Here is a 19,209-nt window from a genome sequence, read left to right as displayed (position 1 = left end):
TGGTTCCTGGTGAGCACTCTCTTTCTGACTTGCAGATGGCCACCTTCTTGCTGTGTACTTATATGGCCTTTTCTCAGGGTGCTCCCGTGGAGACAGCAAACTCTCTTCTTAAGTGTCTCTTCTTATAAGCTGTTTATCCCATTATAAGGACCCCACCTTCATAACCTAATCTAACCTTAATTACTTCCTAAAGACCCCATCTCCTAATATCATCATATTGGAGGCTAGGGCTTAAATGTATAAATATGGGGAGAATATAATTCAGTCTATAGCACCCACTCTAATACAGCTTAAAAGAAAAACTAAAAATGATCAAATTGAGTCAAAGTAATTTATATGTAAAGCCCAACAATGAAATATTCACAATGGTCTAGCATCCAGTCAAAAGTTACCAACCATGTGAAGTGGTAGAATATGATCATGTCAGAGAAAAAAAATCAATAGGAAAAAAAAAACTGGAAATGGCACAGATAATAAAACTAGACAAGCCCTCTAAAACAGTTATTATAAACCTTACACATATGCTTATGTCCATAAGGTATTAACATAATGAATAGAAGAAATGAGATATTAAAAAGACCCACGTGGAATACCTGGAGATGAAAAATGCAACATCTGAATGAAAAATAATCTGGATGGAATTAGGTTACATTCTGGAGAAAAGATTAACCAGTTTGAAGACAGCAATTGAAAATATATAAAATGAAGCACACAGTGGGGAAAAAAAGAGAACTGCAATGAAAGAAAAAGAGCATCAGTGACCTGCAAGAAAATAACAAGCAGTCTAAAATAGATGTTATTGTACTCCAAAAGAGGAAAGGAGAAAAAAATATTTGAAGACAAAATATCCAGATTTCATGAAAATTATAAACCTACATACAAGAAGCTCAATGATACAATAAGCTCAATGAATCCTAGGCAGAAAAATAAAGAAAAGTACACCAAGGGATGCTACAATCAAACTGTGGAAAACCAAACAAAGAGAAAATCCTGAAAGCATTAGAGGGAAAAAAACTACGAAGACAAAAAAATGGAATAACGTCTCTGAAGCACTAAAAGGGGGCAAAAACTATCAAACTAGATAGAATTCTATACCTGGAAAAATAATATTTCAAAATGAAAATGAAAAATAGACTTTTTCAGATGGATAAAAGCTAAGAATATACACCACCAGCAGGTTTATCTTAGAGGATATGTTAAAATTTTCCAAGCAGAAAGAAAACTATACTGGAGAGAAATTTAAACAGAAAGAATTGGAGAGCATCAGAAATAAGTGTAAGTAAACAAGTTTTTTTCATGTTTAATTTCTTAAAATTTGACTTTTATGTTTTTAATATTTTAGTATTAAAATAAATATTCCTATTTACCTTAAACATTTTCTAAGCAAAAATAACAATGTATTAAGAGGTATACAACATGAGAACTAAAATGTATCACAATAAGAGCACAAAGGATGGAAGAGGGGAAATGTAAATTTACTGTTCCATGGTTCTTATATTTTATATGAAATGTTATAATATTATATGAAGGTCAATTGTGGTAAGTTAAAAATACAGGTTGAAAACCCTAAGGCATCCACTAAAACTATAAAATAGAAAAATATAGATAATAAACAAAAAAGATAAAGTGAAATTCTAAAAAATACTTAACCAGGTACAAGGCAAAGAGTGTTCCCTCCCACTGCTTTGCAACATCTTGCTGGAGTCCTAGCAAATGCAATAAGTCAAGAAAAGGAAATGAAACAAACAGACTGGGAAGGAAGAAATAAAACTGTCCCTTATTCACAGATCACATAATCTATGTAGAAAATATGACAGAATTTTTTAAAAACTCCTGGAACTAACTAGCAATTATAGCAAGGTTGCAGGATGCAAGGTTAATGTACAAAAGTCAATCATTTTGCCATATTCCAGTAATAAGTGAAATCTGAAATTCAAAAAAATACTATTTACATTAGCACTCCCCCAAATATAATACTTAAGTATAAATCTAACAAAATATGTACAAGATCTGTATAAGGAATACTGCAAAACTCCGATGAAAGATATCAAAGAAGAAATAAACGGAGAACTATTCCATGTTCATGGATAGAAAAACTCAATATTGTCCAGATATTAGTTCTTCCCAACTTGATTTATAGATTCAATTCAATCCCAAACAAAATCTCAGCAAGTTATTTTGTGAATATCAACAAATTGACACTGAAATTTATATAGGAGGCAAAAGATCCAGAATAGCCAACAAAATACTGAAGAATAAAGCCAGAGGATTGACACTACCTAACTTCAAGACTTACTAAAAAAGCTACAGTAACCAAGACAGTATGGTAATGGTGAAAGAACAGACCGACCAGTGGAACAGACTAGAGAACCTAGACATAGACTCACATAAATATAGTGAACTGATCTTTGATAAAGGAGCAAACGCAACCGAATGAATCAAACATAGTCTTTTCACAAATGGTACTAGAATTGAACATCCACTTGCAAAAAAAACCCACGAAAACAAAAATGACCCCCCCACACACATATCTAGACCTTACACCCTTCACAAACATTAACTTAAAATGGATCATAGACCTAAATGTAAAATTCAAAACTATAAAACTCCTTGAAGACAACATAGGTAACACTGGCTGACTTTGGATAAGGTGATGAGTTTCTAGATACAACACCAAAGGCACAATACATGAAAGAAGTAATTGATTGCCTGGTCTTAAGATTAAAAACTTTTTCTCTATAAGACAATGTCAAAAGATTGAGAAACAAGCCACAGATTAGAAGGAAATATTTGCAAGACACATCTGATAAAAGACTATTATTCAAAAAAAAAAAAAAAAACTCTAAAACTCAGCAATAATAAACAATCAAATTTTTAAAAAATGGACAAAATACCTGAACAGATCTCTCACTAAAGAAGATATACCCGATGGCAAGTAAGCATATGAAAAGATGTTCAGCATCATGTCATTAGGGGATTTCAAATTAAAACAGCAATGAAATACCACTATACAGCTATTAGAATGGCCAAAATCTAAAACACTAGCCACACCAAATGCTGACCAGCAATGGGGAACAACAGAAATATTCACTCAACACTGGTGAGAATGCAAAATGGTACCACCACTTTGGAAGACAGTTTAGCAGTTTCTTATAAAAACAAACATACCTTTATCCGACAATTTAGCAACTGTACTCCTTGGTATTTACCCACATGAATTGAAAACTGCTATCCACACAAAAAACCCACACACATGTTTATAGCAACTTTATGAGGAAACAACCAAGATGTCCTTCAGTTTGAGTGGATAAACTGTAGTATCAGACAATGGAATATTACTCAGTGCCAAAAAGAAATGCACTATCAAGCCATGAAAAGACATAGAGGAACCTTAAATGCATATTACTAAGTGAAAGAACCCAATTTGAAAGGCTACATGCTCTATAAGTCCAACTATATGACTCTCTGGAAAAAGCAAAACTATGGCGAAGGTAAAAAGACCAGTGGTTACCATGGGATTAAGGGACGAGACAGATGAATAGGTGCAAGCACAGAGGACTTTTAGGGGAGTGAAAACTATTCAGTATGATACTACAGTAGTGGATACATGCCATTACACATTTGTCAAAACCTGCAGAATGTACAACACCAACAGCAAACTCCCCTACCCCCCACCTCCTCCTGAACAGGTGCTGGTATCCACAGCTGAGAGACCTCATTGCTGCACGATGAATGCAACAAATAGCAGGATTAATGCAATAGTACCTCACATCTCAAAACTAATACTGAATGCAAATGGCCTAAATGCTCCACTTAAAAGATACAGAACTGCAGAATGGATAAGAATTCCACAACCAACTATCTGCTGCCTTCAGGAGACTCACCTAACACATAAGGACTCACATAACTTAAAGGGATGGAAAAGACATTTCATGCAAATGGACACCAAAAGCAAGCAAGGGTAGGTATTCTTATATCATACAAAACAAACTTTAAAGCAACAGCAGTTAAAAGAGACAAAGAGGGACATTATATAATGGTAAAGGGCCATGTCCAACAGGAAAATATCACAATCCTAAACACAAATGCACCTAACACTGGAGCTCCCAAATTTATAAAACTAATAGACCTAAGAAATGAGATAGACAGCAACACAATAATAGTGGAGGACCTCAGTACTCCACTGACAGCACTAGATAGTTCATCAAGACAGAAAGTTAAAGACATAATGGATTTAAACTATACCTAGGAACAAATGAACTTAACAGATATATACAGAACATTTCATCCAACAACTGCAAAATACACACTTCATTCAACAGGGTATGGAACTTTCTCCAAGATAGACCATATGATAGGCCATAAAACGAGCCTCAATACATTTAAGAAAACTGAAATTATATCAAGCACTCTTTCAGACAACAGAGGAATAAAACTGGGAATCCACTCCAAAAGGAACCTTAAAAACCATGCAAATATGTGGAAAATAACCTGCTCCTGAAGGATCACTGGGTCAAAAACGAAATCAAGATGGAAATTTAAAAATTCTTCAAACTCAATGACAATAATGACACAACCTATCAAAAACTCTGGGATACAGCAAAGGTGGTGCTAAGAGGAAACTTCATAGCCCTAAATACCTACATCAAAAAGGCTGAAAGAGCACAAACTGACATTTTAAGGTCATACCTCAAGGAAATAGAGAAACAAGAACAAACCAAACCCAAACCCAGCAGAAGAAAGGAAATAACCAAGATCAGAGCAGAACTAAATGAAATTAACAACAACAACAAAATACAAAAGATACATGAAGCAAAAAGCTGGTTCTTTGAAGATAAATAAAATTGATAGACCATTAGAAAAATAAACCAAGAAGAGAAGAGAGAAAATCCAAATAACCTCATTAAGAAACGAAACAGGAGATACTACAATTGACACCACTGAAATACAAAAGATCATTCGAGGCTACTACGAACACCTTTATGCATATAAACCAGAAAACCTAGAAGACATGAATAAATTCCTGGAAAAATACAACCCTCCTAGCTTAAGTCAGGAAGAATTGGATACCCTGAACAGCCAATAATACATGGCAAGACTGAAATGGTAATTTAAAAATTACCAACAAAAAAAGGTCCAGGAGCAGACAGATTCACAGCAGAATTCGAAAAGACATTCAAAGAAGAATTGGTACCAATCCTTTTGACACTATTCCACAAGTGAGAGAAAGAGGGAAGCCTCCCTAATTCATTCTATGAAACCAGCATCACCCTAATACCAAAACCATGGAAGGACATAACAAAGAAGAAAACTACAGATCGATATCCCTGACTAACATAGATGCTAAAATCCTTAACAAAAATACTAGCTAACCAAATCCAGTAACATATCAAAAAGATAATCCACCATGATCAAGTGGGTTTCATACCAGGGATGCAGGGATGGTTTAACATATGCAAGTCAATAAATGTGATACACCACATAAACAGAATTAAAGACAAAAATCACATGATCAACTCAACAGATGCAGAAAAAGCATTCGACAAAATCCAGCATTGCTTTATGATTAAAACTCTCAGCAAAATCGGCACACAAGGGACAAACCTCAACGTAATAAAAGCCATCTATGACAAACCCACAGCCAATACTGGATGGGGAAAGTCGAAAGCATTCCCTCTGAGAATTGGAAGACGACAAAGATGCCCACTCTCACCACTCCTCTTCAACATAGTACTGAAAGTCCTAGCCAGAGCAATCAGATAAGAAAAATAAATAGGCCAGGCACGGTGGCTCAAGCCTGTAATCCCAGCACTTTGGGAGGCCGAAATGGGCAGACCACGAGGTCAGGAGATCGAGACCATCCTGGCTAACACGTTGAAACCTCGTCTCTATTAAAAAAAAAATACAAAAAACTAGCCGGGCGACGTGGCGGGCGCCTGTAGTCCCAGCTACTCGGGAGGCTAAGGCAGGAGAACGGTGTGAACCCAGGAGGCGGAGCTTGCAGTGAGCTGAGATCCGGCCACTGCACTCCAGCATGGGCGACAGAGCCAGACTCCATCTCAAAAAAAAAAAAAAGAAAAATAAATAAAGGACGTCCAAATCAGTAAAGAGAAAGTCAAATTGTCATTGTTTGCTGACAATATGATCACTTACCTTGAAAACCCTAAAGACTCCTCCAGAAAGCTCCTAAAGCTGATAAAAGAATTAAGCAAAGTTTCCAGATACAAGATTAATGTATACAAATCAGTAGCCCTTCTATATACCGAAAGTGACCAAGCAGAGAATCAAATCAAGAACTCAACTCCTTTTACAATAGCTGCAAAAATAACAAAATACTTAGGAATATACCTAACCAAGGAGGCAAAAGACCTCTACAATGGAAACTACAAAACATCGCTGAAAGAAATTACAGATGAAACAAACAAATGGAAACACATCCCATGCTCATGGATGGATAGAATCAATATTGTGAAAATGACCATACTGCCAAAAGCAACCTACAAATTCAACAGATTCCCCATCAAAATACCACTATCATTCTTCACAGAATTAGAAAAAACAATTCTAAAATTCATATGGAACCAAAAAAGAGCCCACATAGCCAAAGCAAGACTAAGCAAAAAGAACAAATCTGGAAGCATATCACTACCTTATCTCAAACTATACTATAAGGCCATAGTCAACAAAAAAGCATAGTACTGGTATAAAAATAAGCACATAGACCAATGGAACAGAACAGAGAACCCAGAAATAAACCCAAATACTTACAGCCAACTGATCTTCAACAAAGCAAACAAAAACATAAAGTGGGGAAAGGACACTCTTTTAAACAAATGGTGCTGGGATAATTGGCTAGCCACATATAGGAGAATGAAACTGGATCCTCATATCTCACCTTATGCAAAAATCAACTCAAGACGGATTGAGGACTTAGACTAAGATCTGAAACTATAAAAACTCTAGAAGGTAACATTGGAAAAACCCTTCTAGACATTGGCTTAGGCAAGGATTTCATGACCAAAAACCCATCAGTAAGAAAAAAACAAGCAATCCTATCAAGTGGGCTAAGGACATGAACAGATAATTCTCAAAAGAATATATACAAATGGGCAACAAACATGAAGAAATGCTCAACATCACTAATGATCAGGGAAATGCAAATCAAAACCACAACGAGATACTACCTTACTCCTGCAAGAATGGCCATTATCAAAAATCAAAAAATATAAAAACAGATGTTGGCATGGATGCAGTTAACAGGGAACACGTCTACGCTGCTGGTAGGAATGTAAACTAATATAGCCGCTACGGAAAACACTGTGGAGATTCCTTAAAGAACTAAAAGTAGGCCAGGTACGGTGGTTTATGCCTGTAATCCCAGCACTTTGGGAGGCCAAGGTGGATGAACTGCCTGAATTCAGGAGTTCATAACCAGCCTGGGCAACATAGTGAAACCCCATATCCACTAAAATACAAAAAATTACCTGGGTGTGACGGTATGTGCCTGTAGTCCCAGCTACTCAGGAGGCTGAGGCTGGAGAACTGCTTGAACCTGAGAGGTGGAGGTTGCAGTGAGCCGAGATTACACCACTGCACTCCAGTCTGGGCGACAGAGAAAGACTCCGTCTCAAAAGGAACTAAAAGTAGAACGACCAGTTGATCCAGCAATCCCACTACCGGGTATCTACCCAGAGGAAAAGAAATCATTATACGAAAAAGATACTTGCAGATGCACATTTATAGCAGCACAAATTGTAATTGCAAAATCATGGAACCAACCCAAATGCCCATCAATCAAGTAAATAAACTATGGCGCATATATATATATCATATATATATGATATCTCTCTCTCTCTCATATATATGAATATATATCTTCAAGAGAGAGATATATATGATAGAATACTATTCAGCCATAAAAAGGAATGAATTAATGGCATTTTGCTGTGCCTTGATGAGAATGGAGACTATTATTCTGAGTGAAGTAACTCAGGAATGGAAACACGTTTTCACTGATATGTGGGAGCTAAGCTATGAGGACGCCTAGGCATAAGAATGATACAAAGACTTTGGGGACATGAGGGGAAGGGTAGGAAGGGGCGAGGGATAAAAGACTACAAATAGGGTGCAGAGTATACTGCTTGGGTGATGGGGGCACCAAAATCTCACAAATCACCACTAAAGAGTTTACTCATGTAACCAAATACCAACTGTACCCCAACAATCTGTGGAAAAAACCCCAAAAACAAAATAGGTAAAGCATAAACTAACTGAACTAAAAGGTAAAATAGACAAATCTATAATTATGTTTGAAAATTTCAATACTCCTCCCTCAGTAGTTCATTAAAAATCAGTTAAAAAGAAATCCTCAATGACATAACTGACTTAATTGACATTTATAGATTATACCCAAATATTGCAAAATATTCTTTTGAAGTGAATTATGAAACATTTACCTAAACATATTCTGAGCCATATAATGAGTCTCAATAAATATATAAGGAACAAAATCTACGTTGTTGGACCACAATGAAATTAGAACAGAAACATCTCTGAAAAAAATCCCCAAATATTTGGACATTAAACAACACACTTCTAAATAATCCATGATACAAAGAAAAAAACCAAAAGGGAGGTTAGTAAATTTTGACCTGAAGATGAGTTTTCATATCAAATTTGAATTTCATATCAAAGTTTGGGAGATGTAGCTATGGCAATACTTACAAGAAATTTATAACCTTAAATGTTTACATTAAAAAGGGACCAAAATCCATGACCAAACTTCTACCTTAAGCGCAAAGAGGAAATTAACCCAAAGTAAACAGAAGTTACAAAACAATTAGAACAGAAATCAACGAAATAAAAAGTGAAAAAATAAAAAAAATTATCAAAACCAAAAACCTGTTCTTTGAAAAATACAGCCATGCATCTTTTAATAATGGGGATACACTCTGAGAAATGCATTATTAGGCAATTGCATTGTTGTACAAACATAGAATGTATGTAACACAGACCTAGATGGTATAACCTTACTACACACCTAGGCTTTATGGCATAGCCTATTGCTCCTAGGCTACAAACCTGTACAGCATGTCACTGTGCCGAATACTATAGGCAATTGTAACACAGTAGTATTTGTGTATCTAAACACAGAAAAGGTACAGTAAAAATACAGTATAAAGGATAAAATGGCACATCTGTATAAAGCACTTACCGTAAATGGAACTTGCAGGGTTTTATGTTGCTCTGGGTGAGTGGGTGGTGAATGTGTAGGCCTAGGACATTATTGTACACTACTGTAGACTTTATAAACATCTTACACTTAGGCTACACTAAATTGATCTTGTCATGTGGTAAGGTGTTCAGTGACAATAATATGCATGGAGCTGTCATCATCTACGATAACAATGCCTTCCTTCTGGAATACCTCCTGAAGGAAATGCCTGAAGCTGTTTTACAATTAATTTTTTTAGCTAGGAGTGCACTCTAATGATATAAACTACAGTAAAAACACAAACCCACAACATGGTTGTTCATTGTCATTATCAACTATTATGTACTGTACATAATTGTGCTATATATATGACTGTCACCACAAATACAAGTGTTGCATTGCACTATGTTGTTACAACAGCTACATCACCACCAGGTGGCAGGAACTTTTCAGTTCTATTATAATTTTATGGAACTACTGTTGCACATGCAGTCTTGTTAACACAAGTGTCATTATGTGGAGCATGACTGTGTATCAGTGAATAAATCTTTAGCAAGACTTACATGTGTGAGAGAGAGAAGGAGCAACCATCACAGACCCTACAGAACTTAAAATGTTATTGGGGGAACATTATGAACAACTTTATTTCAATAAATTTGACAGCCTAGATGAAATGGACAGCACCTTGAAAGACAAGGTACCAAGGCTCATTTAAAAAAAAAAAAAAAAAAAAAAAGCAAGCATAAAATCCAAAATAGCCCTATATCTGTTAAAGAAACTGAATTTGTTGTTTAAAACCTTTCCGCAAAGAAAGCTCCAGGCCCAATTTGGTTCACTGATAAATTCTACGAAATATTTAAGAAAAACAAATACCAATGCTACACAAACTCTTTCAGAATAAAGAGGTGGAAAAAAACTTCCCAAATCATTTCACATGAGGCCTGTATTAAAATGATTCCAAAACCAGATAAATGCATTACAAGAAAACTACAGAATATATCTTATGAACATAAATGCAAAACCCTTAAAATACTAGCAAATTAAGGTAGCAACATATAAAAAAGATACTATATAATGACCAAGTGGGATTCATCCAGAAATATAAGGTTGGCTGAATATAAAACCAAGAAAAGTAATTTTTTAAAAAGTCCTATAATAACTTCAATGTATGGAGAAAGAGTATGACAAAATTCAACATACATGCATGAAAAAAACCCTGAGAAACTAGGAACAGGAGGGAATTTCCTCAACCTGATAAAAGGCATCTAAAAAGCTACAGTTAATATCATAATTATGAAAGACTGAATATTTTCCCCATACAGTTAGGAACAAGTTAAGTTTTTCTACTCTCACATTTCTATAATATTATATAATACTAGAGAGCCTACACGGTATGGTAAGGGTTGGAGGAAAGGAAGATAGATTGAAAAGGAGGAAGTAAAACTGTCTTTACTCTCAGATGGCATGACGGTCTATGCAGAAAATCCAAACTCTACAAAATAGCTGCTAGAATGATTTGAATTACAGAACTGAGTTTATCAAGTACCATGACTCAAGGTCACAGGATACAAGGTCAACATACCAAAAAAAAAATCCAATTGATTTTCTATTAGCAATGATTAGAAATTTTAAATACCATTTATAATAGCTAAAAAATATGAAAGGTATAAAGGATAAGTCTAACAAAATATATGCAAGCTTTATGCATTGAAAACTATAAAACATTGCTGAGAGAATGTAAAGACCTAAATAAATGAAGATATACCATGCTTTTGAATCAGCAGACTTGATATTGTTAAGACGTCATTTTTCCCCCAACCTTATCTATAGATCCAATGTGATACTAACAAAGATCACAATCTTATATATTTCTGGCAGAAACTGACAAGTTGATTTGTATCAAATTAAATGTATCTACAAATGCAAACCAAGAATATCCAAAGCATTTTTTGAAAAATAACAAAGTTGCAAGACTTAACTAGTCATGGGCTGCATTATGACTTATGGTCAACAAGAGACCACCTGTATGATGGTGGTCCCACAAGATTATAATACTGTATTTTTTCCGTACCTTTTCTATGTTTAGATACACAAATACCCCATTGTGTTACAACTGCCTACGGCATTCAGTGCAATAACATGCTATAATGGTTTGTAGCCTATGAGCAATAGGCTATACCATATAGCGTAGGTGTGTAGTAGGCTATATACCATCTAGGTTTGTGTAACTGCATTCTAGGATGATCATACAATGATAAAATCACCTAACAACACACTTCTCAGATAATATCTCTGTTATTGACACAAAACTATATATGACTAAGATATTATAAAGCTATAATAATAAAGATAGTACAGCACTGGCAAAAACAGACATGTAGATAAATGGACCTGAACAGAGTCTCAAAATAGAGCTACACATGTGAGGTCAATGGATTTGATAGAGGTGCCAAAATAATAAGGAATAACTAACTGTCTATATGCAGAAAACTTTGATCTGTGCCTGGTACCTTATGTAAATCTGGCTTGAAATGGATAATATACCTAAATAAAAGAACTGAAAACATAAAACTTCAAGAAAACATAGGAGAAAATTTTTGTAACTTCAGATTAAAATCCATTAGATAGGCAAGAACAGGCCAGGCGCGGTGGCTCAAGCCTGTAATCCCAGCACTTTGGGAGGCCGAGACGGGCGGATCACGAGGTCAGGAGATCGAGACCATCCTGGCTAACACGGTGAAACCCTGTCTCTACTAAAAAATACAAAAAACTAGCTGGGCGAGGTGGTGGGCGCCTGTAGTCCCAGCTACTCGGGAGGCTGAGGCAGGAGAATGGCGTAAACCCGGGAGGCGGAGCTTGCAGTGAGCTGCTGAGATCCGGCCACTGCACTCCAGCCCGGGCGACAGAGCGAGACTCCGTCTCAAAAAAAGAATAAAAGAAAAATATGGGCCAGGCATGGTGGCTCATGCCTGTAATCCCAGCACTTTCGGAGGCTGAGGCAGGTGGATCCTGAGGTCAGGAGTTCGAGACCAGCCTGACCAACATGGTGAAACCCTGTCTCTAATAAAAATACAAAAATTAGCCAGGCATGGTGGCAGACACCTGTAATCTCAGCTACTCAGGAGGCTGAGGCAAGAGAATCACTTGAGCCCAGGAGGCAAAAGTTGCAGTGAGCCAAGATCACACCATTGCACTCCAGCCTGGGCGACAAAGCTAGACTCCCTATCAAAAAAAAAAGAAAAAAGAAAAGAAAAGAAAGAAAAATATGAATAAATTAGACTGTATCAAAATTAAAGACTTTTCCACAACACACAGGATTAAGGAAATGAAGAAGCAAACATAGGCCAGGAGAAAATATTTGCAAAACATGTCTCTGATAAGGACTTACATCTAGAATGTGTAAATTTTTCCAATTCAATACAATGACAACACAGTTTTATAAAATTGGCAAAATATTTGAATAGACACTTCAAAAAGGAAATACAAATGGCAAGCACACATGTGAAAAGATGTTCAACATTATCATTATATTATTATGATCCAACTTAAAACCATGAGATAGCACTACACACCCACTCAAATGGCTAGTATTTTTAAAACTGACAATCCCAAATGTTAACAAAGATGTGTAACAACTACAACTCTTATACATATCTCATGGGAAAGGAAAGTCATACAGCCACTTTGGAAAACGGTGGCAATTTCTTATTAACATACACTTACTATATATGATGCAGTAATCCAACTCCTAGGTATTTACACAAGAGAAATGAACTATGTCCATACAAGATGTATGCAAATATTGATAGCGGCTTTATAAGTAAAGGACCAAAGAGGAAATAACCCAAATGTCATCTAATGGGGAAGGGATAACAAATTTAGGTGTATCTGTATAATGTACTAATACCAAACAAGAAAAAGGAACAAATTACTGATATATACATCTTGGATGAACCTCAGAAGTATTCTACTAAGTTTAAAAAGCCAAACACAAAAGCTTAGATACTGTTTGATTCCATTTATACGAAATTCCTGGAAAGTCAAAATCATAGAAAGCAGTGGTTGTCTGTGGCTGCAGTTGGGGAAAAAACTACAAAAGTGGCATGAAGGAGCTTTTTTGGGGGTGATGGAAACGTTCTGTTTTTTATTTTGATGGTGATTACATAATTATATATTAATCAAAACTCAAACTGTACAGTTAAAATGAGTAAATTTTACTACATGTAAATTATGTTACTAAAGCTAATTTTAGTAGAAATCAGGCATTTTCATGTTTTGAACTTAATTTCCATGTACTAGTTCTGAGCTCTAACTTAAGTTGTTAACATGATGATTTAGCCAGGCATTTATCGGTTATATTCTAATAGATTTTATTCAAAGTCCTTCAGCATTTACAGTCACAGAAAAATACCAGGATTATTATGCTCAGGAGCAGCCATTCAGAAGATATTCATGAGATAAATTGCAAATACACTTCTGTAACTTTGGTGAGGAACTGGAACAAGAGATACAGGTTTGGGAGTTGGGAGTCATTTGCAGAAAATAGTGGAAACCGTGGAGTTGATACAATTGTACTCTTCTTTCACTCCACTTCTCACTGCTTACTAATCTACAGAACCATAGGAAATGCTTAGTCAAATTTGAAATAACTGAATGACTTCAGTTTTTAAAAGGTCAACTTTTCCATCAGATCAAAGTGTTAACACCACTGAATTTAAAAACATCATATATTTATATCTCCAAATTCTTATCTCTCACCTGGTTTAATTTTTCAGCGTGATTCAGCCTTGAAGTCTCCACTACAGTTAACTTGGAAGTCTTTTCCATGCTCATTATTTGCTTCTGTGGTTCCATGTTTGAAGTGGGTTGTGAAAAGCATGCCTTTGCTACCGGAAAGCCTGTGGAGTATGACCCTTGTTTCATTCTAAATGGCTGGGTAAAAATTTTACCTTTTGTGAGTAATAGAAGAAGAGAGAAAAATTGTCACTAGCAACTTCTATTTCATTTTCTGGTGGCTACATACAGAGGCTACTGTGAGCTAACTGCCTTCAACTTAGAAGTAAAAATTAATAAAAGAAAGCTTACAATTTTATATCAAGCCAAAACTTACATATAGTATAAGTTATTAGTCATCCATAGAGGAAGACAGAGATCATAACTGTTACCAAAAAGGTTGGGGCTATCTAAAAGTCCACTTAAGGTCACCTGAATATAATTACAGAGAGGTGGGATTCAATATGTAAAAAGCTGTATCCTATTTAGGAGATAAAAAAGTCTCCAAGGAGCCTGCTTAGCACTATGCTTTTCAAACTGGATAACCACTAGTAGTACCACAGTTCTGGGAGGATGAAAAGCTACAGAATAAAGTATAAATTCTTCAAGATTTATAGGAAGGGGGAATACCACTGGAGAGGTGTATTCTGTTGTATGACATGAAAGATACATCACCAGACTTCACCACAGCCTAGCTCTTTCTTTACCCTAAGGCCAAGTTCACAAACAAACAAAACAAAACAAAAAAAAACCCACCAGTTGACTTCAAGATATCCTGATGATAGAAGTAGGAACCATGGATGGAGAACATGAACAAAATCACTGGAAAGGAATATTCACCCCCCCACTATTCAATAAATTGGTAAAGTGCTTTCTACAACTCAACCTCTTGCAAGTTTAATAGTATGAGTTAGTCTTCCCAAGTTTTAGGACTTCAAGAATACTGATAAAGTTGAGGGCTAGACTTGAAACACTTACTGGCCTCCAGAGCCTTCCCTATCCAAGTATATCCTCATATCCTCAAACTACATCACCCAGCACAGTGTAAATATTGGTTTATAAACGTGCGACACATCCTCATGGTTCACCTACATTAATCTAAATACAGATTTTAGAGAAAAAGAAAATCACTGAAATAGGCATAGAATGCTCCCAAGTAGGCTCCGTCTATGCTCAGTGTATAAACCATATATTGTCAAGGGAGATACTATGCAGATGGTCACATTGGTCTCTTGAGCCTTTAATGTACACAGCAGTTGGGCAGAAACTCACTGCATGGGCAGCAATAACAGCTGGGTATCTAACTCTAGCTGCACCACTTTTCCAGCCATGTGGCTTTGGAAAAGTCATTTAATTTTCCTGAGCTTTGATTTCCTTATCTATAAGACACGGTTACTTACCCTACCTAGTATGGTAATGAGAATGCAAGGTAAAATGCTATGCAGATAAGGTGGTTATTATTACACCACAAAAATTACCAAAGTGTCCCCTAGGATAAGCCCCAGTGATGGCAAAGATTAGAAGGGTTAAGGCTAATCATTTAAATATTTTAACTTTTCATTTTCCATGTAGCTTATTTACATGAACACATTCATGTAAAGTTCACTTACAGTGTTCGAGAGCTGATCTTGTGGTTTTTAAAATAATAACAGCTACCACTTATTATCAGCTTACTAAATGCCAGAGACTTTACAGAACTCACCTCATGTAAGGTACTCAACACAACCCTGAGAGGCAAATATTGTTATTTCTATTTTAAAGACGAGGAAACTAAGGCTTAAGTAGATTGAACAGTTTGCCCGGGACCACTGAGCTAGCAAGTAGTAGAGCCAGGCTTCAACTCTAACAAACTCATGGACCTTAGCCATTACGCACCCCTCTATGTGCCAAGACTGCTCCAACATTTGCTCACATGCATACCTGCTGGACATCCTCTCTGCTTTTCCTCTGTTACATTCTTCTTTAGCATCAACAAAGAACCTGCTCTGGTCTGCTCTACAGAAATGACATCTGAAGCCGCATTCAGCACTTCAAACATAGAGAGAAATCCATATTGCATGTACTGGAATGATCGTCCAAATCTTTTGGCAAATGCCTTTTCAAAATCAGAAAGGAGAACAGGAGATAACGCCAACAGGTCCTTCAACTCACTCTTCACAACAGCTGGAAGAATAGGGGCAACCCTTCCTCGGTAAGGTACTCGCCGATGAGATCTTGGTCCAGAATAAATACTAGGTCTTCCCTTATGCATAGAGTTTCGAACCTTATGGCTGCTCCTCTGTTTTGCAACTAAACTTGCTATTCCTTTGGTAGATTCATCTGGAATGGCTAAGAGATGTGAAAAAAAGAAATCATATTTAGGTAGAAAACTTACTCCCATTTTTATCCTTAGTATCTGTGTTTATAGTTTTTAACTCTCCAAGGAGCTGTTTATCCAGGCAGCATGATAAACAGTAACTCTTGATTCCTCGATTTCTTGCATTTTGGGCAACAGCTTGCTAGCTATTCTACCAGCTGAAGAAAAGATAACTTAATGTATTATTACTACAACTAATTGACTCCTGACAGATCTGAAACCCTTGGGATGAAGTGCAAACTTCCCTACAATAGTTTTTTCTTGTGCTTCACGGAATTTAAAACCTATTTTTATAATTAAGAAGTCCTTTTTTTATTTCTCCCGACTTAAGGTCCAATAACCTGAAATCATATGTAAAAGTGTAGTTTTTGTGAGTGCACGATTGTCTGGGGAACGGTTAATTTTGCAGAGGTTCTAACTTTGCCCACAACCTCAAAAGCACCTATGAGTCTCCATCCCCCGCCAAATTAAAACCCACTGGCTGGGATGCATAATAACTGCAGAACTAGAATAATTATTTACTAAGCAATTGTTTTTATTACAAAGTTTACAGACCTTCAAAAATCTGAAACCTACCTTTCAGTATTACAGTACCACCTGCACCGTGGCAGACACTAACAACATCAGGCATGTCCAATACCAGCTCCATAGTGGACCGATACCCAAGGATTCGGAGTGGTAGATGGTTGCCAACCATCAAAAGGTACTCCTTCTCCAACTCCTGTGGGCTCAAACCATCTTTGGTGGAAATGAGAAGTGATCTTATTTCCTTCCGCAGACATTCCTGTATACGCTCTTGTTCAGACATTGTGTCCTACAGGACTGAAGACAGAAAAGCAGCTCATGAGGAAAAGAGGGCAAACCCATGAAAAAAGATTTTTTTTAAACAACCAACAGTGGGATACCAATAACTGAGACGCCTGTTTTAAGGGTAATAAGGCAGAAGCAGTACCGAGAGGGTGCCCTGCGGCTTGCGCGTGGCCGGGCGATTCAAGCCCTGAATCTCCACCTGCGTTGATTAAGCTACAGGTGTCAAGAACTCCGCCCCTGGCCATGGTGAGGCGTTAACTAGGGTTCCTGTGGGGTGTTCGACTCCAACGCAAACTTCCTATGCGAAGCCTTCAGGAGCTCCTCGCGAACCAGGACTAGGAACTGAGGCCAACGCAATGCCGCCTCCGCCGTGCAGGGCGAGGGCCCCACGGAAAGGCTCCCGCCGCACACCTCCGGCACCCCAAGCCGAGGGGGCGCTCCCTGCTCCCTCTTACCTGAAGGTATCACCAATCTTCGCACGTCGCCTACCTGGTCTAGGGTTGGGGTCCCTGCCCCTCCCCCAGCATCTCTCGGTGCCCCTCGCGGGAGCGGGGCGTGGCCCTTCCACCTGCCCTGGCGGCTCTCTGCAACCTGAGGTGAAAAGGAAGGCAGGAGGCGCCAGGTGAGGCGCCTTTCTCGGCCCGGCACCGCCCAGCTGCCCGTCACCCGTCTTGCCCCCACCGCGCCCTGACGCCAATACTGCCGTTGCGCGCCGGGTAGAGACTAGGGCGCCCTCTCGGAAGCGGCGCAGGAAGGTAGCTGCGACGGCGGCCCCGCGCGCCTGCGCACCGGCGCCTCTTGACCAGGAGGCAGCTCCCGGGGCGCAGCGTTCCAGCCCCGAGGGCACGTGGCGGGTGGGACCGTTGGGCAGGATTAGCCGCTCGGGGGTCAGGTGTGAGGTCCGCCCCAGTCTCAGGAGCCGCTGGGCCGGGCTGCAAAGGCGGGCCGCCTTCCAGGATCCCAGGCGCCTACCTCCTCCGAAGCGGTGAGAAGACGCGAGGTGGGGCTGTAGTACTTGAACCAATCCAACCACCTCCAGCCCGGGGGCCCGGCAGGGCGCAGGGAGGGAAGCGGACCGTGTGGGCCTCAGAATCACCTGCGGGACTATTTAAGAGGAGAAAAGGATGCACGCGTCTGATAAGCAGAGATTCTCATTCAATAGCTCTGGATTCATTTGAGGAAAATCACAGACAATTCTGATTCTTGGTGGAGAATCCCTGCAGAGCTCAATGCAACTCTGGATCCCTGATGAAGGAATGGGTGGGGCTAGGAGACCTTTTTAAATGAGTGGACAACATTCTAGGTGCCACTGGAGATTTATCTGGATGTATTTGTTGGTTTGGTAGAATGAGCCAGATTTACAAAGTCCTTGAAAACCAGAAAACGGTAGTTTAAGAGATACAGAATAGGGAGGCATTGTATAATAGAAAGGCTTGTACCTTAAAATGTACAGTCTAATTAAAGAAACAAGACAAACCAAAATAACCAAATAATTTGAACCAACAAAGAGGCTTGAGCACACACAACGACCTTATCTTCCTTCTTTTTTTCCCCCTATAAAATGTAAGGGGAGCAAGGAACACCCCAGAGGCTGTGCCAGCACGTGTGGCTTCGTGTTTCTGTGCTACATGAGCCTAGTGTCCTCGTCTTCCATCGTGACAACCCTTCTCTCCACCCCCCCACCCCCCAGTGCCAACAGGCTCTGGGAAAGCTACTCCGTTTTCTTTTAACCTAAGGGATGCCATGGTTTGGCTCACTACGTTTGACTACCCCCACTAATGTCTGAAGCGGCCAGATACCGTGGCGATGGAAATCAGGCGAAGTACTGGCATGGAGGGTGGGGGTGCCGGGTCAAGGTCGTCTGGGTTCTCAGGAGCCAGTCTGTGCCACAGAACTATCGGCAGCTGCCTTTGTAAGGCACCTCGGTTTGGCATTCGGAAAAACCACCCCGTCTTGCCAGAGCCCCTTGGTCTTAGTTAGCAAAAGCTGTATCCGATCTAAATCATGCTTTCAATCATGAGAAATCACATTCCTTCTTTTCCCTTTCTAATGTGTT

General features: G+C 38.4%; 1 protein-coding gene across 6 annotated transcripts in view; it reads right to left on the bottom strand.

The window, feature by feature from the left end:
- TDRD5 (tudor domain containing 5) overlaps positions 1 to 18,155 on the bottom strand; it is a 90,446-nt gene extending 72,291 nt beyond the window's left edge. For 2 of the 6 annotated variants that reach the window (XM_010375673.2, XM_010375676.2), the window contains exons 1-4: positions 17,643 to 17,936; positions 16,920 to 17,165; positions 15,908 to 16,315; positions 13,973 to 14,163 (exon numbers count right to left, since the gene is read on the bottom strand). In XM_010375673.2, coding sequence (XP_010373975.2) covers positions 13,973 to 14,163; positions 15,908 to 16,315; positions 16,920 to 17,151 — 831 coding nt within the window. In that variant the 5' untranslated portion in view covers positions 17,152 to 17,165; positions 17,643 to 17,936. The other 4 variants (XM_030936262.1, XM_030936260.1, XM_010375674.2 and 1 more) reach the window with 4 other exon arrangements.
- Between the last annotated feature and the right edge of the window lie 1,054 nt (positions 18,156 to 19,209).

Source organism: Rhinopithecus roxellana, chromosome 8, assembly GCF_007565055.1.
Source record: "Rhinopithecus roxellana isolate Shanxi Qingling chromosome 8, ASM756505v1, whole genome shotgun sequence".
NCBI classification, from domain to species: domain Eukaryota; kingdom Metazoa; phylum Chordata; class Mammalia; order Primates; family Cercopithecidae; genus Rhinopithecus; species Rhinopithecus roxellana.
This window is presented reverse-complemented; position numbering and strand designations above follow the sequence as displayed.